Source organism: Haemaphysalis longicornis, unplaced genomic scaffold (assembly GCF_048455015.1).
Source record: "Haemaphysalis longicornis isolate Haplotype H1 unplaced genomic scaffold, Haemaphysalis longicornis Haplotype H1 scaffold_3, whole genome shotgun sequence".
NCBI lineage: Eukaryota > Metazoa > Arthropoda > Arachnida > Ixodida > Ixodidae > Haemaphysalis > Haemaphysalis longicornis.
Window position 1 is genome coordinate 98412281 of NW_027526335.1, and position 21224 is coordinate 98433504.

At 48.0% G+C, this 21224-nt stretch overlaps 1 protein-coding gene across 1 annotated transcript in view; it reads left to right on the forward strand.

Annotated features, from left to right (window-relative positions):
• The first annotated feature begins 1269 nt into the window (after nucleotides 1–1269).
• LOC144175347 (salivary peroxidase/catechol oxidase-like) overlaps nucleotides 1270–21224 on the forward strand; it is a 91750-nt gene continuing 71795 nt past the window's right edge. The window contains exon 1 of the mRNA XM_077704427.1: nucleotides 1270–1322. Coding sequence (XP_077560553.1) covers nucleotides 1270–1322 — 53 coding nt within the window. The remainder of the gene's footprint in view (nucleotides 1323–21224) is intronic.

Genomic DNA, 21224 nt, shown 5'->3' on the forward strand with positions numbered 1-21224 from the left:
CGAGAGTTTCATTGTTCCGGAACTGTGACAAGTTCAGTTCGGCGTACATTTCTTGGCGGAAGATGTGTGACGGTTCAGAGAGTCTGCCCAACAGCCGGCGCTAAACAAGCGTGTGCGTAGCAGATGAGAAACTCCACTCGCCTTGGTGGCCATTGTGCGCTCCAAAACGCGGCGTCTGAATGTTTCGCAAGATACACGTCGGGTGAATCGAGGGTATACAGCACGTGAATTATATTGACCAATTCGGTCATTGTGCGCGCTTAGCCTATTGTGATTCACTTTCAGTCAGCAAATTCGGCGTTGTGCTCGTCACGGAAACGGCGAGCCTGTCAGGCAGACCGTATGCACAGAAGAAACACCCGGGCTGCGTTACAGCGCCTAGCATCTTGCGCCCGGTTGAAATTTCTCGCGGGACGGCGTTCTCACATTTCATGCCATAATAATCCGCGGATTTCACGCAAACGTGTCTCTGTACCACAGGTAATCAAAACATTGTGTCCCTTGGCACCTTTTACTAACGGCTACGAGTGCAACACATAGTAATAAAAAATAGCACCATTACAATGCTTGCTAATATAAATATGAGCCTCAGGAGGTGGCCTTTGTTTGGCATCGCCTCTCTGGCGCCGCATTTTTTCCTCCACTTTTCGTTCTCTACTCTTTTTGGTATCGTTTATTTTAAGCCGATTTCAGCTCCCACAGAGAGTTTGACCTTGAAAAAAAAAAAAACACTTCCGGAAAAACAGTTCTGATAAACTAAACGTGTATACAAGATGAGAAGTGGGGAAACTGCTGCCATCTGTGATGCTAATAATAAAAGGTGTGTTCGCATTTGAGAAAAATAATACTGAATTATGGAGCTGTGCAGAGATCTTCCTGTTACGAATAGATGTTAAAAAAGAACTGAAATCGCATTATTTTGCCACACAAACGCGTTTAGTTTACGGGAACCAGCACGCGCCGACCAGTTCGTCGAGCTCGCCTCTGAAAACTGAGCAGCGCGCGATCTCAATAAAGGCGGTCGCGCGTTCGCTACTTAGCGCTGCGGAGATTTTATCGACACTATATTTAGTACTTTTTGAAATCCAGGCACACGTTATAATAAAGCGCACAAAGAGGGCAGACATCGAACCTTGTGCACATAAATCGTGTATGTGTATGAGCTGTGGGAAACAGGTGTCCAAAAGACAGAATATTTTCAGGGCCACATGATCGCGGATGGCTGCGTTGGTCACTTTTCATCTCGTACCACTCGCCAACGTCGAAGAAATGTCACGGGCCCTAGACGAGGTGACGCGGTTCTACCTCAGCGTCTGCCATCGGTGGGGACGAGGGTACCATGGTCGCGCCTGACTTACCGGAGACCCCGATCGTGGCTTCACTGACAGCACAACGTGGCGTGCACAGTCCCGGCGACATCGCAGTTGCTACTCCGGCGAGATGGTTTCCTTTTCCTTTCGCGTCCTGGAAGCGCCGCCAAGCCTACGAAGCCCGGTTTATATGTACACTTAAACAGGCACGATGCTGCAGCACTTTTTCGTGAGAAAAGGCGAAACAAAACGGGTCCCTGATCAGAAAGCATGGGCCAGTAGTTAGGGACGATGGCAGAAAGTAGGCGGCATTGCACGCTAGGTGGTGTCGACTGGGGTCTCCTGTAAATGCGCGCCTCCGGGACGTTTCGCTTCCAAAGGCGAACGAGCGACCCAGACGAAGCAGAGGCACGCACGTGTGTTACGTGCGCGACAGCCTTTAAGCGCAACCGCAAGCCTGCAGGCCGGATGCGATCAGCCTCGTCCTCTTGACAATAGATCTGCATACGATTCTCGGTCAGCGAGCGGAGGTGCCCCGTTCTCGTTGCCTGGACGGGCCGATGCGACAACAGGGCCAGTTCGCTCGCACAACCCGGAGAATAGAGAGCTGTTTATGTGCAGGCAACCGCGGTGTCTCGTTGGCATCGAACTTTGACGTGCGCGCAAATGGTCGGCCGTTGATGAAGAGAAAAAGATCTAAAGAAGCAAAACGAAAAATAAAAAAAATTCGGTCTGAAAACTGCGCCAACGAGGGTCAGACAGAAACGAAGAGAGTGAGAAAAAAAAAAAAGAACGAAGAGGGGAGCAAAGAAAAGCCACGTGTGAAACCGAGACAACGCGAAATGGTTTCGGCTGTAGCAGACATCCTTGTTCGGACAGGCCGGACACGTGTCATTGGGCTCACGCGGTAACTCTCCCGTTCAACCTCCTCAATTTCGTGGACCGTTTCTAGAGCTTTCTTTTGTCGGGTCGGGAGGAATGACTGTTCGTCCCGCATGGAAGCGGACGGCGCCGCTACCGCAAGAACTGGCCGCCGAGAGAGCGGTAGTCCGTCCCTGGCGAGAGTCGTCCCTCGGACTCCGGCACTTCTCGATTGTTGTGAAACGAGCGTGAAGCCAGTTCCTCGTACGTACCTACCGCCCCGTCCGCCAGCTGAGGACGCGCCACCAAGAAACAGCGGCCGCAACAAAGGGGGGCTGAGTATCTGTCGAATAATAACAACGAATCTGGAATACAAGCATCCGGGGAGTGACAATGTGTAGCTCCACTGTTTCACACTGTCGCTAAATTTTATCCGCCACCCTCTTTTTTTTTTTTTCAGTTTACGATGACAGAAAAAAGAAAAAAGACTTGTTGTCTTAAAGGAATTTTTTGTTTTCCTTCCGTTATAAACCGCTGAACACATAGTAATTACGTAAGAATGTAGACCCGCTTCCTTTCCAAACCGATTTCTTTATGTTGACAAGTCTTCCGTGGGAAACACAACTGAAAAATAAACACAATGGCGGGAGAAATGAGATCAGGAAACGTCGGGTGAACGCAAACGGGAGGAATTGCAGAGTGGGTGGCAGTGGCCTTGAGGAGTTGTTCAGAGTGTCTGATCAGTTTTGTACGCTGTATTGCCACGGGAGTAGAAGCAGGGTGAAGCACATGATTAGATAAAAGGAAGGGATAAGCCAATTCGCCCTAAATAAAGAGATTCTTTTTTCGCGCAACATTATCAACAGGTGATGGTCTGATTGCGAAAATGTGTTGTTCGCTACAGCGTTTACAAAAATATATATAACATTTTGCTTGGTGCTGCGGGTATGTTTCAGCTCAATAGCGTTTGCTTGCCAAGGCTTTCCACTGCCCAATGCAGAAAGATGAGTTTGACCTCCAACGTGATCTAAACTAACTGATCCACGTGGCCAAAAAATGCGTTCGCCAGGGCGCGGCCTTTTGCTGATGGGCAGCACCCGAGCGGTGAAAACTTTATTCACCATACAGCGCTTTCGTCGAGAGCACAACATCATGGGTACGAAAAAAAACAGCGACGTTTACGTAATTCGCAAGAACGAACGGCCGCGGTAGCGTCAGTTCTTAATCATTGTCTTCTACCTACGATTAGGTGTTATAATGGTGATGGTCGCCCGTGCCGGGATCGCTTTGAAGGGCGTCAACCTCATCATCAATGACGTTTTTTCAACAACTTGTTTTTATTGATGTATGAACAATCTTGCATTTTTAAACAAGAAAATGCGTCGGGTGCGATGCGGAAATATAAAGACAGATTTAATCCTTGATTGATTGATTGATTGATTGATTGATTGATTGATTGATTGATTGATTGATTGATTGATTGATTGATTGATTGATTGATTGATTGTAGGGTTTAACGCGAACGCAACGCCGACGATGAGGCGCGCTGTAGTGAAGGGCTCATGATTAATTTTGACCACCTGGGGTTGCTTAACGTGCGCCAGCCAAGACCTAATTCTTGCTTGCGACATTGCACGGGGTGTGCTGCTTCACACATGCATCGGTGAATGGGAGGTTCTTCAAGTTTTAGGCAGCGTAATTATCACAAGAAGAGCCCTCAATGGCGTGACGTTCGTGGGGTGGGAAGTAATGTCGTAATTGCGCCCTATATAACCGCCTTCTCACGCACTCCAGATCACGGCGTTACGTACTCAGGAGTGAAACAACGTGCGACGAGCAATCTGGAGTAGGCGGGATGCACGTGCCCGTAATGAACGGAAAGGTGGGCGATTGAGCGACGTGAACGGGCCACGACCCAAAGGCAGACAATGTAACGACCCCCCTCTTCCTTCCACTTCTCTCCTTTCGACACAAAACGTCCTTCCCCGCCCCCGACGGAAACAATTGCTCGTTGCCTTCGTGTTTGCGCGCACCACAGAATGGTGATCTCCGGCCGCGGAGCTGGACCTGTACAAATGGGATAAGATAACGTCAGCAGTGCATAATGCGCCATTGTTTATCGAAAGCGAGATTTGTTTCTCTTTTCCCACAAAACCAGATCTAACGTCTTGATACTGATTTCTTTGGACGGACAACGCTATCAAGACAGTTTGGGTTCGAAACCCTCGCCGAAGAAATAATTTAGCGGTCGTTTGAAGGGACCCTGCAATACTTTTCTTAACGTCTTCAAAATGATAAATGCTTTCAGAACGTAGTCAACAAGCACGTCCAGTATTTAGAATCGAGGGTCACGAAACACCTCAGCCAAAAATTAATGTTTGCCCACCAGGTAACTTAGAAACTTGCTCAAAATATTTTCTCTTTCCCGGTCAAAGCATTCTTCAAGCGCTCAGATTACGTCATTACATCAATGCAGGAGCTATTGATCGGCTTCCTTTCAGTTGCAGGAATAAACGCTATCGATAGCCATTTTAGAAAAAAAAAGTCACAAAAGCAAAGCCGAAACGCAAGGCGGATCTGATGCGACGAGCGAATCACGCGGTGCCGCTTTGTGCTGGCGGTAAGGGTGAAAGCGTTTATCGGAAGTGTTGCAGAGTCCCTTTAAGTGCTTATTGAGTAAGCATTCTTTTCTGAGTGCCCCGCAGCAGCGACGGCGTAGCGCACATTTACACAAAAATGCATAATTGGCACCATTTACGCATTTGTACAGTCGGTAAAACGCTTGTCTATAACAGCGACTTCAACTTCAACCAGCTACATCCGAAAACTGCCGAAACATACTCGTTCCAAACATGTCGGAGGCAAAAGCGAAGGGCTAAGACTTTAGAATTCCGCAGTACTTTTATTCAAATCCCGCACCGGCGGGGCAGGATAGGGCTGAGAGTACGAAAGCTGTGTTATAGACAAGCCTTTTACCGGCTGTACGTTACTATAGTGCAAATAGGATGATTGATTTAAAGAAGTGACAAAGTTAAAAGAACCTATAAAGAATTGTAAAAATGAACTAACAAAATTAAAAAAAAATGTCTGTCTAATAGAGTGCCGAAGGTTTTTCAACGCATTGCCTATATAGTGGCCATTGTTTATTTATAGGGAGCACTTTTAAGTAGGCAACTCCCAATATTAAGTTTCCGTGTAGAACAGGTATTATACACATCCACAGTTTGAGGCCCACCCCCCCCCCCCCCCCACCCCCCTTCCCCCTGAGAATAATTTAGTAGTTTGAGCGTAAGCATTCCGTGCCGAGTGCCCCACCGCATCAATTCTGTAACATCCGGTATCTGCAAAAAAACATAATTGGCGAAGTTAACAGATTTCATCGTTACAATAGTGTAAATGTAGATTACTGGTCGAAAAAAAGAGACTCACAATAAGGTTAAGCGGGTGAGAACGCATTAGTAAATAATTCTAAAATTTCTGCACACTGTTACGGGATACAGTAATTTAAGAAAATCAAAAGATGTGTTGTTTTTAGCAGCGGTGCTGTTTGAGACGAGCAATATCTGTCCGTGGCACCAAGAAACCCCAAACACTGAGGGAAAGAGGCGAAGAGGCAAGGAGTCCATGAGCCGGTGATGTGAGTGCGCGCCTAAAAAAAAAAGGCAGTTGGGGAGGTGTCAGGAATCGAACCCGAGTCCTATTCGCCGTGCAACCGGTAACCTAAGCACTCGGCCGAGCATTCCTTGAACGTTCCGAGCATGCTCGCACCTGTTCTTTGGACGAGCCTCCTCCGCCTACACCTCCTACACCTGTGGACTCGCGTGTTTTTACTCTAATATCCTCGGGTTGCGTGCAAACATGTTTGACCGTTAACGGCCGTTGTGTTGGGCGTGTTGAGGTGGAGCTCGAATGCTGTTATAGTGTCAGAGCTAGTACTCCTGTTGGAATCTTCCTTGCAACCATATTTGCTGCGACGTCGTTATGCTCTTCGTGCCGTCATAAGCTGGCTCCTTGTCGTCGAAACGGAGGCAACCGGTGCAGAAGATGCTCAGCAGTTCCGCTTTCTCGACGCGGGTCGTCAGCGCCAGGTTGCGACTTTGGCTGGCAGTGTCGGGATAAACTCCGCCGATTTTACCACTGTGTCGAGGCTGAATGTTTTGACTTCTCTCCTCGAAGTTTCGCCAGGCTAATGACAATAGCTGGAAGAACTTGTGTCTTCTGCGTGGGTTAATCGGTCAAGAATTCATGCGCAGTCGGAGGAGCAGTACTTTTCACGACCATGGATGTGAAAGTGTAAAAAAAAAATCTTAGTTGGAACAAAACAGTTGCGCTTGGAGGCTTGCGCGAAATAAAGAAGCCGAGGCTACACAGGCTGTTTATTTGTTTAAAGTACATTACAGGCTCTGACAGGGCATTGAGCAAGGAGGATTACATAAGAAAAATGTGAAATGTGAAAACGTGAAAAGACTTTATGAAGGCAGAGAAAGGGAGCACAATCCACGAAAAAAGATGTCAGAAATTGGCCGTAACTACATCTCTAGAGAAACGCAAAGTACAGAGCAATAAAAAATGTAGCCCGCTCACACTAACGCGTAAGACATAGCGAATCTGCACGCAACCTTCCCGACGATCACGAAGGTTTAAGTCCGATTGCAGCCGATTTGCCTCTTCTTCGCTGCCGTAACTACTTTTACTCCATCAGTGTCGCCATAAGTGGGAACTTCCTTCATTTGTTGGAAGTGATAATCATCGGACATCACCTTGGAGGTGTGTATTCTATTACGTGGCTGTCTCGTTCCGAGCAAGTGTTGCCACGATTACGGTGAGGCACGTACACACGTGCGCTAGGCATTTTCTTGGTTTTGTCAACTGCCAGGCGGTCGCCGCGAGGCCGGCGCTCACGCGCGCGCTCTCGGCAATTGCTTGGCATTCTTAACTGCGGACACGAAAAATTACAATGTGCTAAACAGCTTCGTTGTTGAAAAATGCATAATTGGAGAAGTTCACACACTTCATCGTTATGGTAGCGTAAGCGTACATTACTGGTCCAAAAAAAAAAAAAAACAGCCAGTTGAGGCCACGACCGGTTGCGGCTGATGATGACGAGCTGTCGGAATGCATTGAATCAATCAACGAAAGGAAGCGAGCAGAATTTAAGTCCGCAGAAACTGAAAGCCAGGGGCGTAGAGGGCGAGAGAGAGAGAAAAAAACTGGGGCGTAGAAAAAGCCAATACAACTTGAGCGAGAAAAAGAAACGCCAACAGCAGGAAAGAAAGCAGGAACAGGAAATTGAGTTGAGACGTATTGAGATCAAAATGTCACCCACTAAAGTTCACGTGACAGATCCACGCTGTCTGGGACGGGTGAAAGGCTTGCGCTCAGAATGCAGATATTATGCGGGCCTACAAGGCTGGAGAAGGCATTGGTCTCCTTCCCGTCAATTCGAGCGAAAGTGCAAGAAGGCCCAGTTTGCCCGTGAACTGTGGCCCCAGCGTTCCGAGACACTTTCGTCAGGTGAGGCGTCAAGCGTGCGGGCGCACCTGCTAAAAGTCATTGCGGAGCACCACGATAGTGTCGAATCCTTGTAAGTACCGGCGGTTAGTAGGGGCATTTTGCGGAAGTTTGAAAAAGAAAATCCACCCGGACTTTATTTACAAGCTTGTGGCTTAGATAGATGAATGGCTCCAGGAAGCGAATGTTTTCGCTGAGCAAAAGAGACGTATCCCTCTTTTGGGCTGATACATTTTCCCGCCGACTACCTGCCTTAAAACATAAAATGCTGAGTGAAGGACCGCCAAGACGTTAATTTTGTAGCCAAAGCAGCTGAATTCGCCGAAGAGGTCGTCGTACGCGGGTGATAGAGGCAAGAGAAACGTATAATTTTGTAGCCAAAGCAGCTGAATTCGCCGAAGAGGTCGTCGTACGCGGGTGATAGAGGCAAGAGAAACGTAGAGAGATTTCATGCACAAATATTTCAGTCGTCGACGCTGGCAGGCCGTGGCCGAGAGGAGAAGCCTTTCAAGATGGGGGTAGCACGCGTGACAGTGAACCCCAGTAGAGCGAACCTGACAAAGATATAACACGGAGGTACAGCTCCTAAAGAAATTGTGTTAGGTGCGAGAACCGCCCCTGTGCTTCAACTAACTGCAGAAAACCAGAATAATTCGCCGTAAGCAGCAAAAACGTGAGGCTGGCTTTTTACGAGGTGGACAGCAGTAATGAGAGCATGCAGCTAATAAAGCATTACGTGCGCGATCTCGTAATTAATGGCAAACCTTGCCGAGTGCTCCGCAATTAGATGGTGACTGTTAACGTTGTTTACCGTAGGTGTGCCGAGCAACAGCAGTTTGCGGGGCAGTTTGTGTGGTTAAAGCAAGCCATACAGTTGCACAGCGTGTAGTTTCCAACTGCTCAGATTAGCATCAATATTTTCTTTGGAATACTGGAAACAGGGGCCACTGGCCAACAGGGGCCTTTTGGGCAACCTCCTTTTAACAGCGGAGCTGCTTAAGCATTAGATCCGCCGTGGAGCGTTACCAGAAAATTACCGCATCGGCGCAGTGGGGATGGTGAAAATACTAGGCCAAGAAGAGTGGGGGAAAGTGGCGAGGAGGCAAGGAGCCCTCGAGCAGTGTTGGGAGTGCGCACCAGGATAAATATTGCTTCCAATCCACGCTGTGAAGGTGGTTGGAGTGCAAAGCTGTAAACGACCACCACAATGATTATCCATGCAGCGTCACTTTAATTCGCACACGTGGCTCTACAGAGACTGAAACCAGAGACTCTGCCAGCCGTTACCTGGGATTTGCCGTGGCGGCGTACCGAACGCAGTAGCGTCAGTAGCGTCGGAAGAAAGAAAACGGAGAGGAGCGTCTTTTGAAGCGTCAGGAGGAGGGCGGCCCGCTCGGCTAAGGCGTCATCTCTCTCACTGCGTCCCCTCACTCTTGTTTTATGTGTCGCATTCAAAAAGCTTCCTCCCCTCGTCAGGCCAGGCGCTGAATACAAACCACCAAACCACCGTTTGTCTCCCCGTCTCCGCGTGTGGGTGTAGCTTAGTCGGCAAGCAGACGGGCTCTCGCTCCGCTTTTTTTTTTGGGCCCAGGTTCGATGCCTGGCAATGCCAATAGTTTTAGTGTAGCCTGTGTGTAGCCAGTAGTAGCCTGGGATGTTTGGTTGCGTATCCAGTAGCCTAGAAGCTTTCTGATGACGCGGACACGAAAATTTTCTTGGCTGGTTAGATGTATACGTATGTTTTGCAGTGAAAACGCTTCCCGTGGTCGGAATCTAACCTGGGTCGTTCGCGTTATGAAATAGGCTTCTATGCGATGACGTTCGTGGCGTGACCTCTCGCGTGCTGTTATCCTCGGCAGTTCACGAGCGTTCGCGCATGAAGTGGTGAGCACAGACGCCGAGTTTGCGAAGCCGTTTGCCGCGGGTTATAGCGCGTGCTAACGCGGGAGATATGTGGAAGACTGCGGACAAAACGATCCGGGCCTGCCAGCCATGGACAACTTTCAGGGGCTAGTCCAGAAATCCATGTTAGGTGCAACAGTCGGGTCTCCTAGGAAGGGAGAGGGGTCGCCAGCTCTGCTGTTTCTCCAGCCTTGCACCACAATTGCAAGCTGCGGCACTTTTTTTTTTTAGTTTTGGGATAGGTGAGATCATCTGCTGCATGCGAACGGCCTCGTTTTCCTGGGAAGAGATAGTTGCGGTGCCGACGGTTTTGGAGACTGGCGCACGTCGTATCGAAGAAATTCATTAAAAGCGCAGTATGCTCCAGAAATGAGGGGGCTAACGACAAGGTTGGGTCGGAAATCGTCGGGTCCGCCTCCCCGCACGCTCAAGTAACCACAGAAGGGCAGCAGAAGTCCACTCAGCTGGAAGACCATTCGTCAGGGCTTTTGGTTAGGCGTTCAGAGGCTCGTAAGTTCGTGGCAAAATCAACCGTTGGAAAAGCAGAGGGTCTGTGAAAAGCTGAGGATGCGGCTCTCGAGAGAAAGCATGGTGTATCGCCAGAACGGGTCGAGTCCACTCCTCCCCCTCCCCCCGGGACAGATAACTGACGACAAGCAGCAGGATTCAGCTGACGTCAAACACATTTTGGCAGAGCTTTTCACTGAGCCTACATCGTAAAAGTGGCAGCAATTACTACTCCGGCGTAGAGCAGCTCGGAGTACCGAACAGCGAAGAAACAGCCGATTGCAAAGTATTCAGTACGATATGACAGATGATGTTGCTTAAGAGACTGCGACGATTGGGGATACTTTACCGCAAGTATCTAGACCAGGCATTCAAAAAGTTCCAGCCATGGTTGTGCCACAACCCCACCGTCAGGAGTTGTTGCAATATAATAGCGCTAACCAGTCTTTAGTGCACCTAGCTGGGTGAGTGGGAAACAAAAGACTGCATATTACAAAGGTACTGTTGCCGATGTAAAGAACTTTGCGCGTACTTGTGACGTACCTATGTTGGAGAGTGGGAACGCCAAAGCGATAATCCCCGAAGCTAACGATACACGAAGAGGGGATGTACAGCGCCTCCAAGTAAGATTGCGCGTCTTGTGTGGGTGATGCCGAAGCCTGCACGTTCCTTTACGGGACAAATCTTTGTCACAAAGACTGATCACTGCCCTCCACAGATTTTAAGGTGGTCTGGACTGATCCTTAGACATCCACGACATGCCTCACGGTCTAGTGTCAGCTTGGGTACGTTGCACACTATAATTGGAACTTTCAACTTCCTAAACTTTCGATTCGTTTGCCTTGTTTGTTTTCTTCCCCCCCCCCTCTCTCTCTCTTTCTCTCTTTATTGTCCGCGTTTTTCTTGCGCCTTAAAACGTTTGACCATAAAGTTTGAGCTTGCAATTTTTTTATTTCGGCTTTGGAGGAAGTCATCGACACGCAACGAAATGATACAGCAATTATATCTTCACGTTCCTGCCAAGCAAAAGTAATTGCCATCGTCTAACTAACTGTGTCAAGTGCTGAAAAAAAAGCATTTGTCGAGACAAGGTAGGGTATGGCAGAGTTAAAAACCTACGTTTAGCAGCTATGGTCCAACTGCCTGTCGGTCGAGCGTAGATTGAACGTTGAGTGTTCTGTTCTCCAGCTATTCGTCTTACCGCACACAGCCGACAGGTCGCGTTAAGGTCCACCGAAAGGCATCCATCAACAACTTCCTGAAAGCGACTAGCCTTGTACTATTGGCAATCGTACAGAGGTTTCTCAGACAGTCGTTGAAATGGCCGGACTGTTCCTGTCTGTACACGTTAAGTGTTGATAGAAAGTACGTTTAGGCACGTGTAAATGCATCGGATAAAGGGCAGTCATCGTTCAAGGAACATAAAGGTCCACCAGAATGAATGGTCTGGTCCTGTCAACTGGCCCTTTTGAAACGCTAAGGAGGCTGAAAAAGCGCGGTTGCCACTCGTCAGCGCCGGCCATTCACCGCGCCCCATTACCTCAAGGAGGAATTACAGCGACTGCCGGACAAAGCGGGAGGTCGCCGGGTTTACCGGTCCCTTGCCAGCAAGTGAGGCGTCTAAGACCTGCCGGTAAGCGGGCTGTCACTACCTGAACAGCCGTAATACCTGACTGACTGACTGAAATTCCCTTGCCGTTTGGTATAATTGTCATTTTGGAGCCCCACCCCGAATCAATGGTGAGATCGCCAATGTGGGACGTATATAGCGCTCGTTCGATTAGCACCAGCGTGTTTGTGTGGACGTGTGCTTCATCTTATTAACACATGCCGAACTTTTTGGCTACGTGCAGTTCTTACTTGCTCGTTTGAGGTTGGCCGGGTGTAGAGTGAACAAAGTCAAATGGGTTACATGCCAGTGACCCTGATATTGACAAGGTCGGCCTGAGAGTGACGGTAATGCGGTTTTGCTGGCGATTGCCCGCTGTGAACTGCCTTTCGCAACTGGGCTATTTGTAGAGCCTGCAGTCACATCCTGATCGTTCCTCCTTCGACATTGAGTGATCGAGTTCTTTTCTACATATATAAAGAGTACGGGCGGTCGGGTGGAGTATAAAAGAAAATTGCTGCTGTCAGAGGAGGAAGTATGACAACATAATTAAGACCGGAACATTCTAGGCTCATGTCGGTAAATGGCGCGTTCTGGGCTTCCGCTGATCAAGACACAATAATTACGGATGAAAGTTTGTTGCCCTAAGCATTTTTTTTGTGTACGTTATCGACAGTTCTATGCGTTAGATATTTGAGTTATTTTCAGTCTACCGCTTATTTCAGTTTGTGGACTGTAAATAGGCTTTTGTGGACGCAGGTTCCCTTAATTTTAGTGCACGATTTGGAAAAAAATTACACTGTTGTAACGATAATTTAGGAGTTAGTTCTCCAGATAGTGAATTTTGCAAGGTTTCGGTGGGAAGTGCTGCTTAAACTGCACAAGTTTGGTTCATTCAAAAGATTGCCTCGTTAGAATCATACTGACACCACTTTTAACGCAAACTTCGCTCGAATAAGCTATATAATTTGGAAAAAAGGGAATGGCCATGCGACCCAATAGCTCATGTCCCACAACAGAACCTATGATGTCATACCAGCCAGCTCTGCGATTGGCAGAGGCCGGCAAAAGCAAAGCAAATTAGGCAGAGCTTATAAGCTTGCCGAAGGAGCTATTTTTGCGACTAAATTTATGGCAAATTGTTTTTAAAACCGTAAGAAGGGTGGGCCAAATAGTGGAAGTTACGAAAGCATACGTAAACATAGAAGTACCGATGCGTACTGCTGTTGGTACTGCGCACACTATGCTTGGTTTAGCTGCACAAGACTGAGGGGCTTTGGGGTTGTCTCAGACGACACTGGCCGATTGATGCAAGCAACGGTGTCTTACGTGACCGTATTTGTCCAGCAAGCACCATGTTTCACGAAACGATTATTTTCCCCCTGGACAAAAACAAGCCAGGTTTAATTACGGTCAAAAACAAACAAAAGGCAGAAAAGGGCTTGCCGTGGTGTGGTGGTGCCATCTAAGTTTAATAACGGTAAACAAGGGTTTGCGATAGGCTGCACAGCGGTCGGTTCCTGTGATGTCATTGCAGACCACGAAAACACATGATTTAGCGGGAAAATCAAACTTTTAACTTAATTTCTCAGTGAATAAAACATCGTTTGCATCCGCACAAGCGCTGGAGGCACTATAGCCGGTATTCAATGGCGTGGAATGCGTGCAGGCAACCATGCGAGTGCGCTGCCATATCTGTGGCCAAGCGTCCGTTGCCAAGGCGACGTTGTGCGCACGGCCCCCAGATCAGGCACCCCTCTTCTCCTCCATGCCTCCATGGCGTCGAGGCAAGCCGCGGGCCGCGACGTGACCTTGTGTTTCCGTGCAAGACGTGTGCGAGTGATTCGATAGTCAGTTGTACCGCGATAGCGTTGGTTACGCGAAAAGTCATGATTCCGCTCATGAGTGTGACAACCTTATCTGCAATTCAGCCCCAGCCTCCTCGCACACCTACGAGCGAGTGCAAGTCGGTCGTGGCACAAAGGTTGCAACGTGAGCGCAGTGGTCCGTTTGACAGTATTAACTGCATCATTTCCGAACTGTAGCCCACTGAACGCGAAGTAATGCCTCGACGCCAAGTGCTGTTGAGTGCAGCACAGTACGCGCGAAATCGGTGTACGCGTGAACCATTTCTTCAAAGAAATTATTCGTTTTTTGTACTCAACCATGTATTAGAGGGCACTTACCAGACATAAAGTCGTGGATGCGGTGCGGGTGCAATTGCGTCGACATCTGCGGCGGCAGCCAACTGCAACGTCGGACTTTTGCTGCTTATGCGCGCCGTTCGCAGCCGCGGTTTTATCCTCCGTGGATTCAAAGTGCTCGAGGGTAGGTAGAGCGGCACCACTTAATGTAAGTGCGATTAATATTATATCTATTGACGCCACTACCCATAATTGGGCTGAAACGCAGCAGACGATGTAGTACGCTGCTGTTTTTTTTTTTTTCTCTTCGAGATGCAGGCTCAAAGCGCATGCGCTGGCATGCACGGTGGCCACCGACATGGCGGTTTTCAGTGTTCCCAGGCGGAGAAATCGCGCGCTAAACATTTCATTGAATACCGCCTATAAAACACGAAATCTTTCGAATGAAACAATCTCGAATTTTGTTTTCATGGCCCCTTTAAAGCTTCTAAGTGTTTTGCGTTTTGGGGAATAGCCTCCTTTTCTGACCGCGTCGGTGGCGTTGTTTATACCTGACTAAACACTAGTGGCTCGTCCTCATTTTGAACTTTGACAGTCATGGCTTGCGCCTATTGTGGTACACAGAACCCTGACTCTTGAGAATAGAGACGACTGAGGGTCTAATAAAATGACACTCTGTCCTGGTAAGCTTGATGCCACTGCTTGAAAGCATGTGTGCAGAGCCGACCTTGGAAGAAAACTATTTATTCGTAGAGCAACTATGCGATCTCTGCTGTATGATTGCTTGTTCAGGCAGGAAGAAATTCAAGGGGAATCCATCTCCGAATAGTGTCGATGTGTTGCGATCAGCGTTCTTCCGTTTTCTGGCTGATTCGCGTTCAACTTAATTCCCTGCAGCTGAACTTTGATGTAGGTGAATTTCAGCTAAGGTATGCAGACAGATAAGAAAACCAGTCTTGTCGCAGCTCCACCGTATTCATATCAGTCCAGGTAAGCATGTGTTGCTGTGTCCTACTGACTGGTTTAATGGTAATAAGATTTCTTTAAAATTACCCGTGTCGCCGTTCAGCGACGAGTTGTGATGTAGTTCGGTGCTGTTCTGTCACCGCTAGTTATCTTCGCTTACAGTTCTTTCTCCCGTTTTGTATCGTGGCCTATTCATGCGGCAAGGTAATAGTTTGGAATTGGTCGATGGCTTGATACGCGTCTCTATCATATGCGATATGACTAACCAGAATGGGAGCTGAGTCAAATATCGCGTTCTAATCACTGTTGAACGTTTTAAACTGGGCCATATAATCACGGAATGTCTTAATTCTTATATCAGGAGACAGGTGCAAAAGAATGAAAACCACGAACTTCACTTATCTACCCGCGCCGAGGCCTGAAATGACTATTCCTGCTTTGGTCTTGCACCATGCTACAGTATAAAACCCACAAATGATAGAAATTTTAGATGCGATTGCATCTCATTCACTCGCCTTGTCCCTGCATTCGGCGTCGGCGTTGTTGTCGGCGTCCGCCCCTCCCCCATTCTCCTCGCCGCGTGAGCTGCGCTCTCCGCCGTTCACCCCCTCTCCCCTCTGATAGCGAACACTGTCTCGCGAGGGGCATTGGATTGGATTCGAATGGATTGGCTTGGCTTGGCTTGGCTTGGCTTAAATTGGATTGGATTGGATTTGGATTGGATTGAATTAAAGTGGATTGTGTTGGATTGTGCTGCGTCATAGCCGCGGCAGACGCACTGGCGCCGGCGCGTCCCCTCACCGTTATGCGCACTATAAAACGCGGTGCCTGCGCCGCTCCGCTCCATCGTTCCAGCGCCGTTCCTCCGCTGTCCAACGCTGCAACGTGAACCCCCTATGCGTCGCATCTTACACAGGGGTTCCCGCGAGGGGAGGTGGGAGATTTTTTTTCTATTTGCTTGACTTGCTGCTTGTTTGAGATTTCACAGGCTCGTCATGAATTAAATTACTTATGGACGGTTAGATTGGTAAGTAAGCTAAATATTTAAGTCATTTTAATGGCCGTCGTTACTAAGACCCCTAAAATTATGGCATCAGAGCAAAACTTCAGAACTCTGTGAAGGCGTTCCTGTAAAGCCAGTGGTTAGCAAGAAGCACTGCAGGCCACTTTGGGAAGACCAAAATAATGCTGTAGGTGTTCGTCCGGGACCGATCCTGTCCCCTCTACTATTCAACGTCTTCATGACACCTCTACTATGGAAACTATCGGGATCGGATCATCTGCAATTCTCATACTGCGCTGACAAAATTATGAATCGGATAGATAGGGGGATACAGAGATATCAACTGAACATTCTACAAGGCCTCAACATTGCCGTAAAGCACCTTTACAGGGGCCATGAAGACAAAATGCAAGTTTGTTTTATTCGAAATATTTGGTGTTTTATAGCGCCCCCAGAGCTCGTACAGTAGCAAACGATGCGTCATTCACTCAGAGACTAAACAATTTAATGCAAAATTTTAATTCTCTCGCTAAATCGTGTGTTTCGTGACGTCAGAGATGACGTATCTACAGTAGGAACTTGACACGATTGTTAGTACGGTGACTAGGGTTGCAGCAAACGGCCAAACGTGTTTTGTTGCCTCGTTTACCGTTCGTCCTCAGAGATGGCGCCACGATACTGCTCAAGAGCGCTGTCGGCCCTCACTTTGTTTTCAAGCGGAGTTGTACCAGGCTAATTTTTGTTGCGGTTGATAGTAATCGTTTCGTAAAACAATGGGTATGATCGACAAACAGAGTCATAGAAGACAATGTCGCATATGCGAGTTGGCCCGTGTAAGCTCAACGTGCCGGACGACCGTGCAGCTATGACCGCCATAGTGCGCACAGTTCACACTGGTGCTTCTATGTTTACCTGTGCGTTCGTAACTTCCATTGTTTACCACACTATCCGTACTGCTATAAAAAGAATATGCCTTAAATTTAGGCGCAAACAGTTCGTTTGCAAGCCTGCAAGCCCTGCCTAGCTTGCGTTTGCCTTTGCCTGCCTCAGCCAATCGCACAACTGCCCATAATACGTCATAGGTTCTGTTGCGGGAAATTAGCTGGTGGGTCGCATGGCCATTCTCTTTTTTAACAGTGAAGCTGTTTAGCAAATCGTAATTGTTTGTGTCCACCGTAAAAATACCAAGAAATATCCGATCGCACACACGGGAGCGCGGGTTTCGCGGCGACAACCCGACAGTTAAAAAAAACAAAAAAATGCCTAGCACTCGTGTGTGCGTGCCACGAGACGGCCGCCCAGCGTCCCCTGAGCACGTTTGTGAAGCCAAGAATATCCACTTAGGGAGATTGCAACCCCTCCCCCCTTCGCCCGAACAGAAAAAAAAAACTCCAGCGTTCGCCGTAATCGTGGCAACACTTGCTCGGAACGAGAAAGACATGTAATAGCGTACGCTCCTCCAAAGAAATCTTCAATGATTATCACTTCCAAAAAATGAGAGAAGCTCCCATAACGGTCGTTGCGGCTGCGATGAAGGAGCAAAGCGGCTGCAATCGTGGACTTAAACCCTCCTGATGGTCGTGATGGTTGCGTAGAGCTCCGCTACCTTCATGTCTTACGCGTTAGCCTAAGCTTCCTTCATTTTTTGAACTACAAGAAGTTACGCATCACCGATTCCAACTAGCCAAAACCCGAACTCTCCTTTCGGGTTGCTCTTTTATTGTAGAGCTTATCTGAGTGAAGTTTGCGTTAAAAGTAGCATCAGTGTTATTATAACGAGGCAATCTACCGAATGTACCTAACTTGCGTTTTGTCTTGATGGCCCCATTAGGAAACAGGCGTTCCTCCTTTACCCGATGACACATTGTGGATCATGCTTGGCGAACGTACGAGCCTCCAACACAGCAGTACGGAGTGGACCCTCGCGGTCTGCATCTACCGAGATGGTAAACCGCGTACTCGGCCTGTACAGTTCCGAAGTGCCTGCAGCGGCGGGAACTGAACATTATTTAGCCCATCGCGGATTACTGCGGTGGAGCTGTATTACCCACTATTTGCTGGCTCATTGGTGTACAGATGCGCATGCGTAAGTGGATGCGATAACGATGTGAAAAACGTGAGAATACCATTGTATGTCCCATAGATCCGAGGGGCCTCAAGATTGGGAAACCCATATATCCGCGGCGCGTTTACTTGACGGGTGCATTTCCGGCCGTTCTCCTTCAGCGGAGACAAGCGGCTCGTAAGATCGGCAGCATTGTTTCCGAACAGGTTTCTCCCCGGGGGAATGCGATCGAAGGGAGTGTTGGCAGCTAGCTCAAGAGCGACTTTTTTTTTTTTTTCGTGGCTTGTATACTTCCTTTCTTCTTTTTCTCTCCGTGTTGCATTTTTCGCGCCCCTCAATCAGCCAAGTGAAACTAAAGCTGTCGCATGCGTGGCTACACACGGAGGCGTGTACGACAAGCGAGCGGACAGCCTTGGTTGTTCGCTGCCCACGAAAGGGAACAAAAACTGAGCAGAGGAAAACAAATATTTCGGAGATGGCGGAAACAGCTCGGTGATGGTGGTCACGATGACGAAGGCGTAAAGTGAAGGGAAACAAGAACAATCCCGTGGAAATCACATGTCTTCAAGTGTTAGACCACAGTCTGCGTGCCGCGAAAGAAGGCGAGGGACGCATGCAGGAAAGTATATAAGCAGAAAAAATGGGCTCAGTGGCGGGCAGGATGAGGTCCGGCCACGGAACCGACAATTTGCGCAAATGCTGGTGTGTAGCGTTCGCTTCAAATGCCCACACTGGGCGGGTGTGCTTACTGAATGCTGCGCACGCTTACTGAATGCTGAACCTTGAGGGCAGTCCGTGTATCGGCTATGGCGCGCGTTCCCCAAAGCGTTGCACGAAATAGACGTCGCTCTGTGATCAGAGTGTAAATATTTCCAGCTGCTGTTTTTAGAGCGCTAGCAGTACTAGTATCATTTCGCAAAAACCGGGCGGCGCCATTGTGGTTTTTATAGTTGTTGAAAGGTAAGAAAGAAGGTGGAACTCCACCCACATGCGCTATGCGGCTGCTCTGAGTCTCTCCGTGGTTGGGAAATATAGTTCCTTACAACGGGTCTTTTTATCCACTTGACTACGCACATCAAAGAACACGTTGTAATCACTAGATTGTCAATTAGCTTATGGACGTTCTATTACCCGGAAAGAATGACTGGAGCAACAAGAAAACAGCTATCTTCATTAAAAACCTCAGGGCGAGGAAGCTGCTAGAGATTTTGGACTACAGTTATACATAGTTGTCATGCAAAAGCGGGTATATAATGTCCACCCACTTGCTATGGAAACAACACAAGAATCCCACTTGTTTATCCTGCCTTTTTTTTTTTACAGACGATCGTCTTTCTTAGGCTACCCAAACAGAAAATTTTAGTCTCTGTGGTACTGAATGCAACCGCCGGTAAAAAAGAAAGAAAAACAGGCGAAACAATTCTTGAAAGGCTTTACAAACCAGAAGAATGGACGGAATGCTTCTTGTATGTCCACAGTGTTCAGCACAAAAAAACAAAACAAAAAGAAACACCACGCATATTTGAGGCAAACGTAAAAATACACTTTCGTTTAGTTGAACGATAGCAGATAAAAACCACGGTAAAACCTCTGCCGGAGAAAGTCGAGATAAAAGAAGACGTTGGATCGAGCTGCTCAAAGAAGGACATAAACGAAATGTCCCAACAGGGGGCGCGCGAGAAGTGCCAACGAGGAAAAATTGAACTGAGTATACCTCCATTGCATTAATAATTGGAGGAGGGAGAGAGGGAATGTACGAGCGCGAGGGGCGGGAGAGGAAGGGAGGGAGTAGAGGGCATGTAGTGGCAGTGCCGCAGAAGGCTATCGTCTTTGGACGACGGTTGCAGTGAAGCAAGCATATATGAGGCAAATTTTTTCTCACCTTTTCAGTTCCATACGTGTCTCTGAGAATGTCTCTCTTGTGTGCCTTTTCGATATCGCTGTCTGTGTTAGAAACAAAATGCCACATCTGGCTGTACCTGCCATACCGCGGCCTCACGGAGCAATCTGCAAAGCCGAAGCGAATCAGTAAGAAATGGTATATACCTTCCGTTGTTGTTTGGAGGATTTGACCGAGCTCCTAATAACGCGTGAAGCTCTACAAGGGTTTCCACGTGACCACAAAATAGGCCACACACGAGCTCACAACTGGACAAAGAGTCAGGTCACACCTGGCATCAACCACGCAAGCCCAAAATTGGATAGATGGTAGGTCCTCATTAAGAAAAGATGAGAAAAACATTTGCAACGTGTTACGGCTATCGTCGTTGAGGAAATGTGGCTAATAATATTTCGTCATATAGCTTGCGTCACAGCTCCGTTGTTTCCACATACAATCACGATAGCAATAGATACCGCCACGTTATCCTCAGCTCTATTTTGGTGGCGATGTTACGCATAAAAAAAGCTCGCTGCCAGTTCCTCAGTTTGAAATCACAACTCAGCAAGGCACGCATAAGATAAATGGCATTACGGGGCTGATTTTAACACATTCGCAACGCCAGTTGCCAGTATCCCTTGTGATTTTGCTAAGACTGGTGTACCCAGCAACTGACGCTGCAATGACTGCTGCCGCCAAGCGAGCGCCACCATATTGAGAGATGTCGACGATTAAAACGTCACGTTAGGGACGTCACACAAATGTTTAGGGGCGACTGCTTGAGAATGAGCACGAATTACTTTTAATGTTGGAAATTCCGATGCACTCGTCTTAAGCTGTCGCCGATGAAAGGGGCGCACAGCTAAAGTGAAAGTGCTTAGGAGTACAGAGTCGTCAAGAAACTGTAGGTAGGAAAAGAGTAAGTTGGGGGGAGGGTTAGTCAGGTGAATTCAGATGGTCAACACGAATCTGTCATGCGAAGGTAATCGCACCGCTACCTCCGACCACGGCGAATGAACCAGAATGATAGAGCGCCGATTTCAGGTAGAATACCAAACGTATAGATGTTTTGTGGTCGCGGGAGCTGACTGCTTCACTGCACTTTGAATAAAGGCCCTTTGTTACCGCCAATACACGCCGCAATGACGCTTTGCTAGCTGAATTGGATTTTAGAAAACTAGTTTCGGATGCCTGACGTGGAAGTGCTTGACGAAAGTTGGACGTGTGAGGAGACCACACGGATTAAAGCTTTTATTGAGTGCATGTTCTTCAAACGCGTAACAAAGAAGTTCTCGTAAGACCAGTAACCCCATGACTTAGGGGTACTCATGACCAATGTTTATTTTAAAAAGAAAGTGATAACTCAAAGGCATTTCCAGTGTATTCGCTCATTGCCTTCTCCACCAACATAACCAACCGGAAACTGAGCGACAGAGTAAGATATCCGTGTTTCCGTCTTTTCAGTCT